The following is a 17,860-nucleotide window of genomic DNA, read 5'->3' as shown; positions in this document are numbered from 1 at the left end:
AAGAATAGCTATTTTGTCGTAGGTGGGGGATCTTTTATTACTGCCGTGGAAGATGCTAAACCTTAACAAGGATATTGGAGAGCAAAGTTTGCTCATTGAAGCGACAAGAAAAGTGGGGTGACCACAATTTCCCCCTACATGTTTCCCCTCACTTTATTCCTACTCCCATGCAACATGCACATCTCTTGATGAAGCTGTTTCTTAGTGGATTGTAAACCACCATAGGCTCCTTTTCAAACCTTATTGTATTGATTAAATTTGTGACACATTTTTTCTGGTATTTTACCTGAAAAAGGTACTATACTATTTATATACTCTCTATAAAAATAAATTGGCAGTACCCCTTTCTAGTAGGCTAATATAGAAGATATATGAACCTAGTCAGGGATGGGCAGCATTTCAAATACTTTGTGTATTTTGGATTTGTATTTAATTACAAATTGGATAATGTATTTGACGTGTGTATTTAAATACTAAACGTGGGCATTTCAAATACAATTGTAATTAAATACAATTTTGTGGGCGAAAATACATCCCCCAAATATATTGTCACTGTTCAGAGCAGGAAGAAAACTATGTTCTGCACCAAATGCAATGTCTCTCAATCAAGCACAAGCGTTTAGTGACTTTGTGATTACGGTGCTAGTCCAGGGCAAGAATAGTGACGAAATTGACGTTCATAGGCAGACTGGCTAAATAAGTGCCTGTGACAACTTGTGATGCTTTCAAGCCTGATTTCCATCCATATTTTTGCCTGGGACATTCTAAATGCGCGGGTTGTCCAGATTTTCGTAACTGGTGCGAGTTGGAACAATAAAACAATTCTCTAGCTAGTGCTGCGCGTCTTGGTCGTCTCGGTTCTTTGTTGGTCTATACCAAAATGTAATCGACAAAAAAAGCTGCTTGAAGCTCTGTACTTTTTTTCACCTATTACGTCCAAGCTGATTACATTTTTTGTGAGTCTATTTCTATTACATTACTAGAGCCTCGCACACTAACTCCCGAGTGTGCAATGCAAAATTAAAATGAGATACCCAGAAACCCGTTGGCAGGTGCCCTGAAGTCGCTGACGCAAATTTTGAGGAATGTATTTGGAAAAGTATTTGGAGGAGACCAAATACATTTGGTTGTATTTGTATCTTGTACTTAAATTTTTTTTGGAAATGTAATTAGATTTGTAATGAAATACATATTTGACGAAGTATTTTGTATTTGTATTTCGATACATATTTGCATGTATTTTGCCCATCCCTGAACCTAGTGAAGCAAAATTGAAGTACATATCTGGTAATACCGATTCAGGGCATCCTCTGCTCAAGCAATTAACAACGGCACCTTTTAAAGCTGTGTTTTTGCTCGTGTACTATAGTCCGTTGCAACCTAAGAACGAAGGGCGAGGGTAAGCCGGGCCGGGGAGAAGGAAGCAGACGAAACGCTAAAGAGAGAAGGAGGTTTCCCCCTCTCGTCTCCAGCGTTCCGTCTGCTTCCTTCTCCCCAGCCCGGCTTACCCTCGCCCTTCGTTCTTAGGTTGCAACGGACTATAGTAGTCGTTGCGGTGACATTCAAAGGTGATTTGGTGGTCAGAGTGAAAGTAACACTTGATTGGTGATAGGTGAGACCACTTTGGTGAAGGCAAAAAAACTAAGATGCAGTCACTTATCGTGATTGCTTGTAGATGGACTAGAATTGCACGGTGCTCCTGTCTAGCATCTGCAGGGAGCAACAGGCTTACCTTAAAGTTTACGGTTTTTGAACTTCGATTGGTCACGTCAATTGCACACATTAGGGTCTCAAAACCTCCAACGACCTCCACCTCTTCGAAGACGAGAAGCTTTTCTGGACTGTTGCAATGAAAAACAATATTGCAATGCTTTAGTGCACGAATGACATCTAGCCTAGGTTGACACCGGCGAAGGTTGCCATTAAATTCATTGATAATTCGTTGGCACCATTTGAACTCCGCTCTATACGAAACGCCCAGTTTCCAAAAAAGAAATAACAAACTTTGGTCCTTGTAAACACGATTAGAGTATGAACTAGATTTCCGACTTTCTTTATCCTAGTCCACAGAAAAAAAAACGTCCTCCACACTGTTTCGCTATAAGCCTGAGCGTCATCTAGGCTCTAGTAGTACATGCAAATGCAGACACGCACACTAAAAGCATAAGGTCACAATGTATTCACTGTGGTCGACTGGTTTAGCCGATGGACAGCACGCACGCACAGAAAGACGGCAAATGCCAAGCCAATGATCCTTTGTTGCCGCTTAACTGGCTCTATTAGCAATTGAATAGTATCGCCTGCGCTTCGACTTAAGGGGGGACACTGGCTAGAGGTTGAACTTTTGAACTACTCAAGTGATCGGAATGAAATTTTCAGGGGAGATTTAACTTAAGATATAGGTGTACTGTGCAAACTTTCAGCTCTCTAGGCCAACTTTACATACCTGCATAAGATGATGTGTCACTCTTCGTTAAGAAATCTATAATATGCAAATGAAGCTATTAAGCATCATTTTAACTGCTTGAGTATAAAGGGGGGGATGTGGGACTTTGGGCTATCTAGTTTTTATAACTCAAATGTAAATATTTCAGGAAGAGTGATTACCTCAAAATATGAGATGCATATCTGTCCTATGTTAATTTTTGAAAATATGTTCTTTTCTCAATGAGGACTTTAATGTAAAACAAAATAAAGTAGATAGCCCAATTCCCCAGTAAATTTCAGTTCAGAAACATCTTGATTGTGGTATCAGAATAATTTTACCTTCGAACAAAAGATTCCTTCGTATGATATTTGCAGCAAAAAGTGGAACGGAGAAAAATGCATTCAAACATTGAACTCCTTTACTTTGTTACTGCCTGACAATGTGTTGAAAATATTTGATATCAATGGAACTATTTGGCGCATAGTTATGAAATTTAGTGTAAGGGTGTATAATTAGTTTCTAAAACCAAAAACTTCAAAATTGAAAAATTAATTTTTTCAAAAAATTTTGAAGCTTAGGCCCATGTCCCCCCTTAACAGAGTATAGAGCAGGGATTTGGAGGTGTTGCAAAACTCTAAACTCTGTTACTCTTTCATAAATTATTGAAACGTAACATTGGTAGTCCAGCACATCATCAGCACTAAGTGTTTTCTTCCAACTCAGTGGTTCTCAAGCATGGACGTGTCGGCAACCCCATGACAACGGGTGAAGAGGAAAGGTGGCGGGGAGGTTTAAAATGAGACGTTTAACTACACTGTGGAAAGGACATCCTTTACTGTTATAGACAGAAGCAAGGAGCTAAAAGTAAAAGGATGAATGGATGGATAGGTGGTAATGGCTGTACCCTTTAAAACAGTCAGTAGCTTGTGCCACTTTGTGAGGGTCAACAAAAACATTTTTATTTTTCAAGAAAATGTGGGGGGGAGGGGGCGGGTGGTTTGTTGTTGAGGAGGGCTTTGCAAACCCCAACAGGTCCGCGGAACCCGATTACAGAGCCGCTGTTCTAACACATGCTGCGACGTTTGTAAAAAAAACCTTACCTGGCCACCAGCTGTGGGCCGGAGCTTGGCGCTTTCCGTAACAGTTTCCGTCTGCTGAATTTTGTGTGGCACTTGCTTTCATCTTCATTCTGTTGCAGGTGTTGTTCTAAGGAAAGGTGCATATCTCGACCAGAGGCATTTGGCAGCTAGCCAGCTGTTCAACCTCTGCTGCACCGCCTTCTCGGGGCGGCGTGCGCTCTTCTTTTTCCTCCTCTTCTAGAGCAGAGCGGGTGACACTGAACAGAATCCCACCAGAGTGCTCTACAGTTACACAATCGGAAAGCCAAAAATTTTTTTTCTAGAAATCATGTTGGAAAGGTGTTTTCAGAGGCCGAGATACAAAGAAAAAGACAGTGTCCGCATCATTCTCTACTTCGTCGCTTGTCGAGCGATGCTGGAGTAGTCAATAGACTTAGACAACGTGGGTTGTGTATTACTACGTGATGGGGCATTCATGGCTGTGCATGTGTATTTATCATAGCATGGAACAGGTGGACTGAAAGCTCTCGCTGCAGAGCCCAAAGATCTTGGGTTCAATCCACGCCCCTGCCCATCTCGGTCTGGATAAGGCCCGCTTCAGACGGCGTAATTTTGTCGGCAATTTCGGTGTTGTTGGCAAGTTGTTTCCTAGATTTCTCTAGATTCTTGCGCTGCAACACAAATTGCTGGCATTGGGTCCGGCTCAAAACAGATGAGCAACTCGAACAACTCGAAAATGTTTGAAGCGGCAGCAGCCAATTGTGGACGCAATATTTTCACTTCACACTTCTGTGGTGGTGATGACAACTAAAGACCTGGTTCTGGTTAGAAATGAATTGTTTTGTGGAATAAATAGTTTTGGAAAGATGAGTTAGTATTCTCAATGCCACTTAAAGATATGAAAACATGTTTATAGCGTGTAACTGCACGTCTAACTAGCGCAAGAAAAATCATATGAAAAATCATAATAGCAAACTGTAGGAATTTGGTTGCTGCATATGAACGCAGGCAGCCCCATGTTGCTGGTGTTGCGACGTCAAGTTGCTGGGAGAAATTGCACCGTCAGAAGCGGGCCTTGAGACCGCTTTCTGGCACAGATGGCACAAGCCGTGGCTATACACGCAGTCGGAGTCTTGATGCTGCAGTAAAAAGCAGTCCCCTTTACTTCGCTTCAACGAGAGCACATATAAAAGGTTAAAGGTGCGAGTTGCTTGCCACCTGCACTTTTGACCTTCAGCAAAATCCCAAGTGTAGCAACAGCCAAGCAATGAGAGGGAGTTTACGAATCCATTTTAAATATGTTGTTTATTGCAACAGGAGGTACACACCAGCTCATCTGCAAAGCATGGCCAGAAGAAAAAAAAAAGGATTCCTCGTTGTTCTCTGCTCCGTGAAAGAACTGCCATCAAAACGTGTATCTCCAAAATACTGTCGTCCCAATGTGTGCACGCACGTGTGCAGATCTACAAATGCAATGTGCAGACACCATAGGTGGTTCTTCACATCTAAGGCACGTACAAAACGGTAGAGGGGTGAGGTGGCGAACACCGTTCGCATTAAACTCTCCGTGCGACATTTGATTAGATGCTCTTTATGCAAAGCGCAAGTTCGTCTGCTTCTTGCACAGGGATTGCGACGATGTCGGAACGCCGAGCTCTTATTGGCCGATTGAAAACATAGTGGGTAGACCGAAAGGCATCTAGCATTGAAGTCTACCCACTATCAATCAAAACCAATCGGAGCTCTGGCGTCGTTCCAACGTCACCGCAACCGCTGCGCAAAAAGCAGACGACTTGCTCTCTGCGTTGTCAACGTTGCGGCACATATAAACGTTAGACTGTATACGAAAATTTGTGTGCAGTAAAAATGGGAAGCATTGCAAAGGCTAACGTTGCGACGACAAGGTCGCCGCAACGCGGGTCAAGGCTAGGTGCTGGACGAACGCAACACTTCTAGGCGTGTGGGTTTCATTCAGAGTGCGCCTGCAAGACGAGGGAACACTGTGTGCGCATTTCTGTTTCTTTGTTTCCACTGTGAGCAAACTGTGAACAACAAGTTCCTTCTCTCTCTATTTCAAAAGACTGTGCAGACTTAACTCGCGTCGCGGACCGACAAAACTGTTACGACGCTTGCACGAGCGGCTTGCAGCAAATTAAGACTGCGGGCGAGAGCTTCGAAGGCGGACGACTTCAATCATTTGGCAACTGGAGCACGTGGCGGGGAAAAGACCGCTCCGAGCCCTCGCAGACGTGGCAAACCAGAACCGAAACCAACGAAGAAAGAACACACGAAAATGGCAACGTCGCCCTCGGAGAGGAAGCAGAATCGGGCGTCGCACTTCCGCCTACAAAGCGACACGACCGTATGCAAAGACAAACGTGCGCAGCAACCATAGGTGACACATGACCGTGTCTTGGCTACAGCAAAGGCCTTAGACAAGGTCGGCTCCAAAACAGCAACGTATCAGCAAGACATTACGGCTTGCGTTACCCCGATTTCACGGCCAGTGGCGTATTCAGGGGGGAGGCTTACGGGGACTCGGCACCCCCAGAAACACAGCCGGCCTTATAATATACACGTGCAGTTTGACCCTCTTACCTCCCTCCGCACCCCAATTCGTGGACATCCCAACCGCCTCAGTCCCCCCCTCCCCTGAAAAGTTCCTGGCTACGCCACTGTCCGTGGCAAAAGTTATCGTAAACCTGGCACACTCAGACGTCGGCATGGCGTTAGAAAAAGAGTAGCGGGCGTTCTCGCACAATCCCGGCAATGTGACCGTCGACAAAGTTATCACAAAGTTGCATCTCTCTGTTCGGTTTCCGTTGTGGACGACGTCGCAGTCTACAAAATCGCGGCACGGGACTGCCCGACGTCTGTGAGCCAATTGCGAATAAGAAGGTCCCTTAAAACATTGCGTTGCATTCACCGTGTTAACAAGTCGTATTACACCCAGGAACAGTCGTGTGAGCGAGATTCGAACCGAGCAAAGACGACGTCTTTGGCAAGCCGTTGACAAAACTGTGCTGCCGGCACTCAAGACTTGCACATCCCACCGTTCACACTCAAAAAGCAACCGTCGGCTTGCCACGAAATCTCTCCAAGCCAGCGGTTCAAGGAAAACTGGGAGCATTCAGTTAACAGAAACAAGAAAAAGCTTTCCTGCGGAAACTTGTTTGCATAGAACTGTTTCCCTCTGGGTTATAAAAAAAAAATAATAACTTTAAGAAAGTCTTGCCCCAAACTGTGGGAAACCGTGGACCTACGGAAACAAGACCACGAGAAACAATAAACGAAGGGAGAAAATCGTAAACCGTAAACACGGGGCAGTGTTTCTTATAGACCTACGGAAACAACCTGAAAGACAAACTAGGGAGCTTTAGAATCACTTAAACGGAACCATGAAGAAAAAAACGAAGGAGAAGGCCATGGAACACCGAGAAACGAAACGGCAACAGACAAAAACGAAGAAGAAAACAGCAGAATCACGTAAACGGGGCGGCGGCGCCTCCGTTATGTACAGTCGACGGCGGTGCAGGAGGGCAAAAGGCATCCTTCCGTCGGCTAGTCCTCCCAGTCCTTCTTGATCTCGAAGGTCCACTCCCACTTGAGGTGCTCGTGCTTGTCGTCGTCCGTGAAGAGAGACTTGACGTTGTAAGTGCCCCGTGCAAGCATCCCCGACGGCATGTCCTCTTGCGGGGTCGTGAACGACTGGATCTCCGTCTTCGGCGCGTACGATCCCACCATCTGGGTCATCTTCTCCACTGCCGGTGCAAAAGCAGAAGCGAATGTGTCAATTAACCTCTTAAAGAGATACTTCAACTAAATTTGAAATATACCCGTCGTGTTCAAAAATGGGTTGAATATGATCCACAATATCCGTAAATGACAATCGCACGTTTGTATTTTGAGCCTGATGGCTGTATTTTTCGTTATAAACGGCCCACTCTGGCAAGCGCTCGGAGAACAGCCAGCGGAGAGCATGCGACACCCCAGCAATTGTGACGTAGTTCATCTCGCGACGAGCAAAGCTACGGCGAGGCTGACGTTGAGAGGATGGCCTAGTCATTCCAGCCACCGAAGCGGCTGCCTTTGTACGAATTTTAAGTGACGGGTTAATCTTTTATAATCTTGTAGGGGGACAATAGCGACTTCTGGGTCACACAAAAGAGATTCTCGGGGAGAGGGGATTTCCTCCTTCCCCTCTTCTCTCGCCATGGCCGGAGGCGACACAGTTACCGTCACTAGCTGTCGAGGTTCCTAGACGGGCATTACAAACGATGCGTTAGCAAAATCCACCACGTGCTCTTTGCTAATCGTTTAATTCATTTTAAAATTCCTTTTCGGGACTTTTTAAACAAGATATCGGTGTGTTCGATGTGATACTGCTCCTTTGAACATATATAGACCAAATAATGACCACCAAAATTTCGTTGTAGTATCCCTTTAAGTGCCCCTTTTTTTTTCTTTCTTAAAGTAACCTAAAAGTGCCATATATTTTTATTTAGAAGTTTTATTCCTCCAGCATTACAGATAAAATTTCAAAAGTTTATTATGCCAAAATCAGCAGCGGCGAAAAAAAAATGAGCTAGCTAAAACGAGTGTTGCCATCTATGATCAGCACCGCAAACTACTCAGATGAGCCTAGCTCATCCGTGTAATTGAGGGTTACCAAAAAAAAAACACTGGACGAGCTCAGCTCGTCCAAGGCACTTAAAGGGGTTATGACACGCCAAAAATAAAATATGACATAACTATACTGCTAGGACCCATTGTATGCTCCTATAATCCAGCTAAATTCGTTTTGAAAAAGGCGCAATAATTTCGTGGATAAATCGATTTATATGCGGGCCCCTCGGAGGGGCAGATCCGGGCGGACCTGGAGGCTGATGACGTCGCCAGCCTCCAGCGCGGTGTCTACTTGCACGCACTCACAGACTCGGCTCTCTTGGCATATCAACTCTCAGCTTCCTCGTTTACCTTCCACGTTTCCAGCATCCGGTCTGTGACGATTACGTCTACGGCATCGATCGCCTTGTCGAAGTGTTCGACATTGATCGCAGCAGCGATGAGAGTGATTGCTATCAAGAGATGTTGGAAGCTGTTCATTTTGACTGCGACCCGCTGGCGACGAGCTCCAGCGACGACGAGTTCGCCGTGGTCACCGTTGTCCGTGAATATCCCGCGGGCGCATGCAGGGTGGAAGGTCAACCGGCCGGGGGGCGAGAGCGAGAATAGCTTTCAGTTTACCAAGCTGTTTGAGAGATTTTGTTCGTACCGCGACGAGAAGAGCTTGGGCGATCATGGGGGCGCCTAGAATGAGAGAGTGTTCATGGTCACGTGGTTTATGGACACCATGGTGTGACTAACTTGAGCAGTGTTGCCTGGTCGCCAGATGAAAATTATAAAAATTCGTAAATTGAATATTGCAATTATCAGAGCTCTAAAAATTGCGTAACTTGGTGTATATACTAAGTAGCCTATGAGCATTCCATTTCAAGAATAATCTATCCGTTTAATTTTCATGTCATAACCCCTTTAAAGGGTTACAAGGGCACTGAAGTCGATTCTGAGATCGTCCTATTGTAGTGACAACTCAATCTAGATGCTAAGCATCCCAACAAACGCAAAACCACAACTGCGCATAGCTTATTTCCTCGTTAAAAACGAGTTCAAAGATCGCGACACGCCCCTTTGGGGAAGATTTTCTGCTGAGTAAAGTGGTTGACGAAAGGCGCTTGTCGGCGAGTTGCAAGCGATGGCTTCACCCACGGATAAAAAGAAGAGTCTTATCTGACGAGATGTACAATAAGTGCTTAAAACATTAGTTTTCTAAGATATTAATGTTTAAAAATATCAAATAAAAATTGGTGCCAAAAAAATAATTGTAAGGTAAACTTGCAAGTTACAGCCTTGTTGCCTGTGCGCAACACCAGACAAAAGTCGCAGGATCCTTGCACAACCTCTATGGATCACTAAATGTCAGTAATATCTGCGCACACGATATCAGTCACCTATGGTAAAATATTAGTGGCAAGGAAAAAACACTTAGCATATCTTTTTCCGTTCTCGGTGCGTGCCAAACTTCTTCTTGTCAACTATTTGTGTGTATTTTCACTAGGTGGCACTGTAGTTAAGTGAATGGTGGCAGAAAGTGAGAGAAAACTAGGTATTTTCTTATTAACTGATGGCAAGGGGGTTCTATAAAGCCTCACTTTCTTTGCAGTGCGGAGTGAATATGGTTTTTCCATTTGAATATTCTAAGCTTAAATGGTAAAACAGAATGGCTAGGTGGTGTAAGCTACCGCCCGATCCAAAGGGCTCAGCCGGAATCATCCATCCATCCATCCATGAAGACTGTTGCCACAGCACTACATAAAACAGCCTTTCCACTCTGGTGAACAAGCAGCAAAGCTGTAGTATGGTGGAAATGGAGTAATGGGTGTCGGCAAGTCGGCAACCCAGAGTGGACGACAAACAACAAAAAGTGTTGTTTGTTGCCGGGAGGCACCACTCGTCAACAAGGGTGAAGGGACCCGCAGTCATTGCCGCAGAAACTGCATGCACGCTCCAACCGCAAGCGCCGCTCTTCGTACGTTCGCCATCCCAATGGGGGTTGCAGTGATGTGATTGGCCCAAGACATTTTGGAGCACCAAAAACAGTGTTTTGGAGCAGTAAGAGCGGCTTTTTGAGCAGCAAAAACAGTATTTTGGAGCAGCAAAAGTGGCTTTTGGAGCAGATATTGACAAAATAAAAATATTCGCTTTAAGTGCTGGACAAACGAAGGGCACTTTGTGTTGAGTTCTGATGTGACGGAACTCGCTGCTGGTGTTTTTACTGCTGAGACATCCCACAAGTATACAATGCTGTAGGCATTGCCGAGCAATTCCGAAAAGCTGCTTGCCACCATTTTACTGGTTACCGAAGTCCCAGATTTGCGTCAAAAGTAAGCGAACGAAAAAAATAGATTGAAAGTGTCCCAACTGATGCCTCTGCCATGCAATCATGTTCGCATGCACGTGAGGGCAACTTCGGCAGGCTTGCAGTTAAGTTGCATGTGCTTCATTGCACGAGCGGAGAAAACGGCTGTTCGATCGAAACTGAAATCGTGCCACTCCAATCAGTCGCCAAATGGTTCCCAAAATTGTATGCAAATCGTAACTGTCCAGCATACGACAAAAAAAAGTTCGGCGACGCGTGCTTGCCAGGCCAGCAGGCAAGGTACAAGCTAAACACACAGAAAGAAAAAACCTGAGTGCATTGATGCAAGACATCGCGAGCCAAAGTAAAAAAGTTCTTAGAGCACTTTGTGCAACAACTGAACTCAAGACAAACAAGCGCGCTTTGCGGGTTCACTGTGCAGACGTCGCCTTCTTCGCTTAAGCTCACTTCTCTTCATCAACTTCCTTTCGTGGTTAAAGTCCCTCTTTAACTCCTTTGAGTTAAAGAGGGACTTTTGTAGTAGCTTATGATTTAAACAAGAACAGGAATGTTGATGAGCACACGGCGGTACTTAGTTTGTTTAGCAAGCGCCATGTCTGCAGCGACGTGGAGACGGCAACACCCAACGTTGCGCGACCATGGTGACTGGAAGGCAGGGACCAAATATAGTTTCCCACGGCAGTTGCTTTCAGGAGCGAGTGCTTCAGCTCACAAAGTAGCTCCTCCGCGGCGACCCGGCATGCTAGCGTAGCGTCCACACACACCCGCATCTATCGTTGAAAATATTTTAAAAAAGACGCGAGACGAGACCAACGAGATAAAGAGAGCGCGAAACGCGAGACGGCGGGAAAACCATGCAAGACCGAATGGACGATTGATGCAGGGTACTTTCCGACAGGCGGCCTCTTGAGCTCCCTAACAGACGCATTCTCAATTACGGAACACAGTTTAGTTTCGGTTTTGAAAGGCGACTGAAATTTGTCCTTTGGCACAGGCTTGGTGCAGATTAGCCATATTTTGGCAAAAGGTAGCACAATGCAGCAGGGTTAGCCCCTTGGCACAGCAATCGCATCACTAGGGTTGCACTTCCCATAACCAAAAAGCTTCCCCGACCTCGTTCGTTCGCCGAGACCACTTTTCGAGGCACACGGGGGCGGGGGGGAGGGGAGTGGAGGGAGTTGGGGGGGGGGGGCAGAGCCGGACCCACCTTGCAATCCGTGCCGATGGATCTTCTGGACGTACTTGAGGCCCGTGACGATCTCCCGCTGGACAAAGAACTCCACCCGGATCCTGTACTGGATGCCCTCCTTCACCGTGAATGTGCGCTTCTTCAGCTGCTCCAGGTCCTCTGTCGGAAACACCAGCACCCGTCAGTCGCCGTCGCCCACAACTCCAACCAGCCCATTCACCGCGTCCCCATTTGCAGTCCCTCAACCTTCCGACGTCGCGGAGGCATCGCGCCGGCACCCGCCGCGACCTTGGCGGCAGAGCCAAGTATGGCAGGTGTCTGTTCTGCCGTAGGTCACCCTTCGGCATGACAGTGCACGGGAGCTTCGGCGACCCGGAGTTGGGACGCCTCGTCGACGGCGCATTCGCCGCTACCTTATGCCGGAACTTCTACGACGAATCGCTGGGATCGCGACGTCCGACGGCATGATGCGCCGGCTATAGCGACGCGATTTGTTACCGCTTTGAATGCACCGGGAGTCTCGAACATGTACGTCTAGATAAGGTGACGTATCTAGGGTTCCGCGTTTTCGGATAAATCAAAAAAAAATCGGGGAAATGCTCGCCGGCAAAATTTACGGCGACATAATTTGTTGTAACTTGCGTGGCATTTGAAAAGTATGTCCTGATGAGATGACATTTTAAGCGTGCACTTTGAATGCATACCGCCCCCCCCATCGTTTCGAAGTCTCTCTCTCCAACTCCAGTGTTTTGGCAAGGGAGAGCAAGAGGGAGTTTGTTGTCGGTGACAACAATGATACCGACTTATGCTGCAGCAGCAGGGGCGCTCTAACGGTTGCGGGACTGACGGAAGTTGCTGGTCGTTAACTGCGACTAGGCCCAACAGAATTTGCATGATGCTACGCGCTATACCCACCCTCGCCTCAAGAACCATAGTAAAAAAAGTCAGATTTCTCGTGGAGCATTACTGACTTATCCTTTTTTGTGGAGAATTGATACATGTATAGGTGCATTCTAAATTAGGTATGTGTAGGATTCAGTGTTTTCGGAGTCCATTTCACGTAAAACCCGGAGGGTGTTTTTCGGATTTACTTTTCGCTGAACATACAGGGTTTGTCAAGTTTATTTTCGTTAGCTTACCAATTCTCTGAAATTCTGAGTTGAATTTTACATCGTTCCCAATTCGGATAAATTCGAATCAAAGAAAATTTTACCAGCTAGTGCTTTCAGATTATTTCAGATTTATCCGAAAGCACGGAACCCTAGATATGTTATCTGATCAAAACGTAGACGTTTCAAACGCCAAAAGCTCCAAAAGCATAGCTTTTGGCGTTTGAACCTAGTACAAAACATGCTTTTTTTTCATGAGGTGACAACAAATATAATTGAAGCAAAAAAAATTAAAATGTGTCTTTATATGATTTAAAGGGACCATGAAATGATTTTAAAATCGAGTTTCATCCCCCGCACGTCGTAAAAGGTGTGAAAAGAAACACAAAAACACAAAAATAGGGAGCCAAAAAAAATTATTTGCTATAGAACTTTTAAAAGAAAACTGGACTCTTTTGCGCCTTCCTTCCTTCGCCTGTTCACTACGATGCATCCGCGGATATGGAGCACGTCAGCCAAATCCAGGTCGCCTATTGGGTAAGAGCCTACCTCACCAGCGCCGCGATCGTAAACAATAAATAGCCGGCGAATGTTTCCTAAAAGTTTTGTTAAATAATATTCAGATCCACATTTTGTAGCATAATTAGAGATGTGTGGCGAAAATTGCCAAATTTGATAATGCTGAGAGCCAAGCGCCATCTATCATGTGGTAAACGAAGCAACTACTGCGCGTGCGCAGTAGGGCAGGGCCGACAGTTACTTGGGTGACGGCGACCATTGATGGCGACCATTGATGGCGACCGACGAACATTTATTTTTTTTGTTTTCCTTCCTCTCAAAACTCTGACTGACTGAACGTTTATTTTTCTATGTGTTCTTCCCGCGCGTGCCGACTTCAAGCAGCAAGAAAACAGTACTTAAAACAGACCACGACGAACAAGAACGCTGGATCCACCGACTCCGACGAAGCGTATAGGCCTAGCAGGCATTCCGACTCGGCGCTGCGTTGCTTCGTTGCAAGACCGTCTGCCTACGATCGGCTGGCGTGCTAAGTGGAATATGCCCGCGCGACCCTTGTGGACCCTTCCCGTATTATAGTTTGATCACTGACCTCAATTCTAGATTAAGAGGTGAGGTCAATCTCTTCCCCTTGTTTTCCGAGGCAGTGTTGACGAACACTCGTCGAAAAGGGACTCTCGTCGATTCTATCTTCTTGTTTTGTGTGATATAGAGCTGAAATAAACGCCGTATGGATTACCTTCGTAACACGGTATGTACACTTTGTTATTGGTATGCCATTTTTATTCTGACAGACTGCACGTCACTGTCAAGCTATAACAGTTCGTGGGAGGTATACGTACAACCCCGGTCCAACCTTTCTTTGCCGAGTGTCGCGCCAGTATCGAGTTGCAATCGTAAAAGAACGGTCTCGAAGCGCTTACAAACAGCGCGAATACAAGACTTCCATCAAGCGCGCGCGTCCGCTCCGAGTGTAAACAGGTATTTACGTGGCTCTTGCTGACACTCGTAGTTCAAACGTATCTTTTTTAACGTCGGCTCGCTCCTGCATCTCCGAGGCCGCGAAAAACGCCATCTACGTCGCTTTGCAAACGACTGACACGGGCCGGCCCTTCTGCCAACAATGACGGGGTGGTTGACTTCTGGAGTCTGCACTTCCCAACAGGCATACCGGCGTATGGGACTAGTCCCATGCTGTCGCTGTAGCGCAACATATCTCATTGAATTTCGCTCAGCTGCGATGCGGCGATGAGAGGCGCGGATTCAGGAAATACGTCAATGACATCAGCGCAGTAAAACCTACCGGCGCACCCCAACTCGTTGCCGCTAACACTCCCATTCTCCTACTGCCGAGAGAACTTCCGGTTTTGGAAACGGTCTACATCACGGCTTCTTTTGCGGTCAGTTGGAGAGAATGAAAAAGTCGATATTTCAATAATTTTTTGTGTAGAAGTTAATAAACCGAGACGAAAACGGATGCCTGTTCGGCATTCAGTGAACATTGACGGTTTAATGTAAAAGTTATCTGGAAAAAGTAAAAAGGTCATTTCATGGTCCCTTTAACTATATGTCAAGTTACCTTTACAGTGAAAGCATTGTCTTAACGGTGAGAAGCATCCATTACGACACTTCCCGGTCATCCCAGACGCACCTGTCAGGTCAAGCACCACGTCTGGCCTGCCTTCCACCACCAGAGCCAGCTTCTTGACCAGCACACAGCTCGGATTGTCCGGTTCTGCAAACAAGACGACGGCTCAAGGTCATCGCTCTATTTTCCGGGACACAAATAGCTCAGAGTTCAGCGAGCTTCGCCCTACGACTTCATTGCGCCAAACCCTTTCGCGCTCAACTTTCTCAATTAAACATCAATCGATTCTTACGTGCATGGTGATTACAACACACTTGGTGACAGGTTAAGAATCAAGTTTCACTTCATTACACTACCGTCTCATGAGCGGCAAAAGTACCACAGAAGGCAAAGGACCGCATGCTGAAGGTGGAGTTTTTACTAAAATTCTTAGCCAGACACTGACTTTAGTTGTACACCAATTTTGGGGAAAGGGGAGGAGTGATCATTCGTATCGGTTAGACCAATGTCACCACGAATAAACTCGAGCGCAATCCGGAAACAAATCCAACCGATTTCGAGGCGACACCCACACGGAGAGCCCGTAGCCCACACGATTACACGCCCATCCGCGAAACAGAGTCGAGCGCAATCCGAAGACAAACCCGAAGGGTCGCTCACCGACAATGACCGCTGCAGCAGTGGCGGCCCCCAGCAGAGTCTCCTTGTACTTCTGCAGGGAGGTGTCCTCCTTGTCCGCCTCCACAATGTCCTTGAGACTCTTGGCTGCGGGTGGCTTGTAGTTCGGGCTGTCCTCGTCGTCGTCCGCCACCGGCAGAGTGTGCTTGTCGTCTGCCATCGTGCTGCAGTTCCAAGGCGACTTCAGCAAGTGGCCGGTGTAGTCTTTGAACATACAAAGGACACAGAGCGTCCGTCAGCCGGATGAGGCGAGTGAGGTACAGTGCTCGCCAAGCTTACACAGGACAGGCAAACTGCACCTGGCAACAACCGAGGAACCCCTCCACGACGCTGTATTTAATAAAACAACCTGCGCAGGGGAGGCCGCTTGCCCAGGGGAGGCCGCTTGCTCACTTATCCCCTCAGACTGTGACGCATAGGAGACTGCCAAAAATGCGTCGTCCACGGTCCAGCCGCGATTTCAAGTTTGAGTGAGCGGCCTCCCCAGCTCGGGCTGTTCCATTTGGCGCTAAGTCCGAGCTATTCTTCGGTGGCTGCCAGGATAGTGTTTCATTGGGAGGAGGCACAGATTGTGCGTTTCGTAGGAGATTGGTAAGCACCGCTCCTCTTGACTGTTAACGACAGGACTGCCGGAGGAGCTATGGTCTCGTAGGTTGTTCCCTTGCAGGCGTGCGTGCAGAAATGTAACGGCAGACTTGTTCTCGACCAGACAGAGTTTTTAATAGCACATTCCGATATATTGGAGATAGTGAGTCGCCCAAGCAAAATCTGCCTCTTCTCTCGTCGGAATGTTTTCTGCTTTTCCATTCCTTCCAAGAACTATCGTCGAAGAGTGGAAGGAACTTTTCGAGGTGCAATGACGTCAAAAGATGACGCTGGTTAGTCTTCACGAAGGTAAATAAACAACCTACCAACTCTGCAAGGTCACACCCGTACCTGTCTTTCACAGGGAAAAGTAGAATTTGCAAAAAGTACTGGCAAGCAATTGCTCATGTGACAATACTTTCGTGGTGGTGGCGGCTACGAAGTATGCCGATTTGTCAGTAATGTAACCTGGCACTCTCTTACATCCAACCCCAAACTACCAACCAGTTTTCAACTTCATGCTGCAAAAATCATGCCAATTTCAAGTTGGAGATAAAAAAAATTATAACAAATAAATCTGATTTAGTTCGACGTGAGCGCGTTGGTGAAGTTAAATAAAAACAGAAAGAATAAACATAGGGACGGACAGAACAACACTGTTGTTCTGTCCGTCCCTATGTTTATTCTTTCTGTTTTTATTTAAATCTGATTTTTTCTTTTTTTTTTTTGGAGGGGGGTATTTTTTATTTTTTTTTTTTATTTTACGCTTATGGAAAACGTTTTGCTTGTTCATTTCTCGTGCCCTTAGAAAAAAACGAACATGTTGTGTAAAAAAGAACTCGCATCGACCAGCTACGCGAAGCAAAAGAATCAAAATACGCATTCAAATAGTAAAACGTTACATCTAACCCTCTTTCAGAACCAAACAAAATCTATACAGTACAACGCCCTTTCTCACAAATGGCATGAGTCAACTTGCAAATCACGGAGTCGAATCACCGATCACGAACGAACGCTAGTCAACGAAAAACGTCCACACCAGACCAACATTTCGTCAACACCGATGAAAACGTCAAAGTAAACGCTCAGAAAAGATATTGCGGGCTGGAAGCGAACAACGAAAAGCGCTAGAAAATGGGGGAGAGGGGGGGAACGCCAGATTTAAGTAAGCCAACGAACGTTAGGCATTTTCGGGCATATTTTAGGCCATTCCATCGAAGACGCTTCAACGCCCACGAAGTTTTGGACCACGATAACTACCGGCAGCAGCAGCTAGCATTCACACGCAATCGAGTCGCAATACTGATTTACAAGGTGTGCAATTTTCATCTAAAACTTTACTTCAGAAGCGTAAGTCGTACGAGATTGTTTCAGATACGAAAACTCGCTGCGGAGAGCCGGCGTCCGGATGTTGAACTAACGGCAAATCGAGATCAACTTTCCGAGAAACTTGGTAGCAGTGTTAGAGCGCTTCGTTTTGAAAGATGGGATTAAAAACTGCATCGGCCTATAATTTGTAGGTAAATTAAATTATTTCGAGGACGAACTCACCGGGTCGGGAGCTAGAAAAACAGAACAAAACGCAAGCGAAGGCGAAACGCTCAAAAACCACCAACACCCAATCTGTGTGAAATTCCAATATGGCGGAGTTTTATCGACTTCCGGCGAGTCGCGAACCACTGTGCAAGCGCTGCAGAAATTTGTACTCAATTAATTATTTTATTTTAGCTATTTTAAGAAAGACC

The 17,860-nt window shown here is 46.1% G+C and overlaps 1 protein-coding gene across 2 annotated transcripts; it reads right to left on the bottom strand.

The window, feature by feature from the left end:
- Nucleotides 1-4,793: 4,793 nt before the first annotated feature.
- Nucleotides 4,794-17,765, bottom strand: LOC8034503 (rho GDP-dissociation inhibitor 1). 2 transcript variants are annotated; one of them, XM_029972179.4, is made up of 5 exons: nt 17,667-17,765; nt 15,513-15,734; nt 14,916-14,999; nt 11,655-11,795; nt 4,794-7,268 (listed from the first exon to the last, which is right to left on the bottom strand). In XM_029972179.4, the coding sequence occupies exons 2-5, from the start codon at nt 15,688-15,690 to the stop codon at nt 7,069-7,071; spliced, it is 603 nt and encodes a 200-aa protein (XP_029828039.1). In that variant the 5' UTR covers nt 15,691-15,734; nt 17,667-17,765; the 3' UTR covers nt 4,794-7,068. The 2 variants fall into 2 exon arrangements, with proteins under 2 accessions (XP_029828039.1, XP_029828038.1); XM_029972178.4 differs by having other exon boundaries at nt 15,513-15,694; nt 17,667-17,755.
- Nucleotides 17,766-17,860: the final 95 nt, after the last annotated feature.

This window comes from Ixodes scapularis, unplaced genomic scaffold, assembly GCF_016920785.2.
Source record: "Ixodes scapularis isolate PalLabHiFi unplaced genomic scaffold, ASM1692078v2 PGA_scaffold6__148_contigs__length_123643588, whole genome shotgun sequence".
NCBI classification, from domain to species: Eukaryota; Metazoa; Arthropoda; class Arachnida; order Ixodida; family Ixodidae; genus Ixodes; species Ixodes scapularis.
This window is presented reverse-complemented; position numbering and strand designations above follow the sequence as displayed.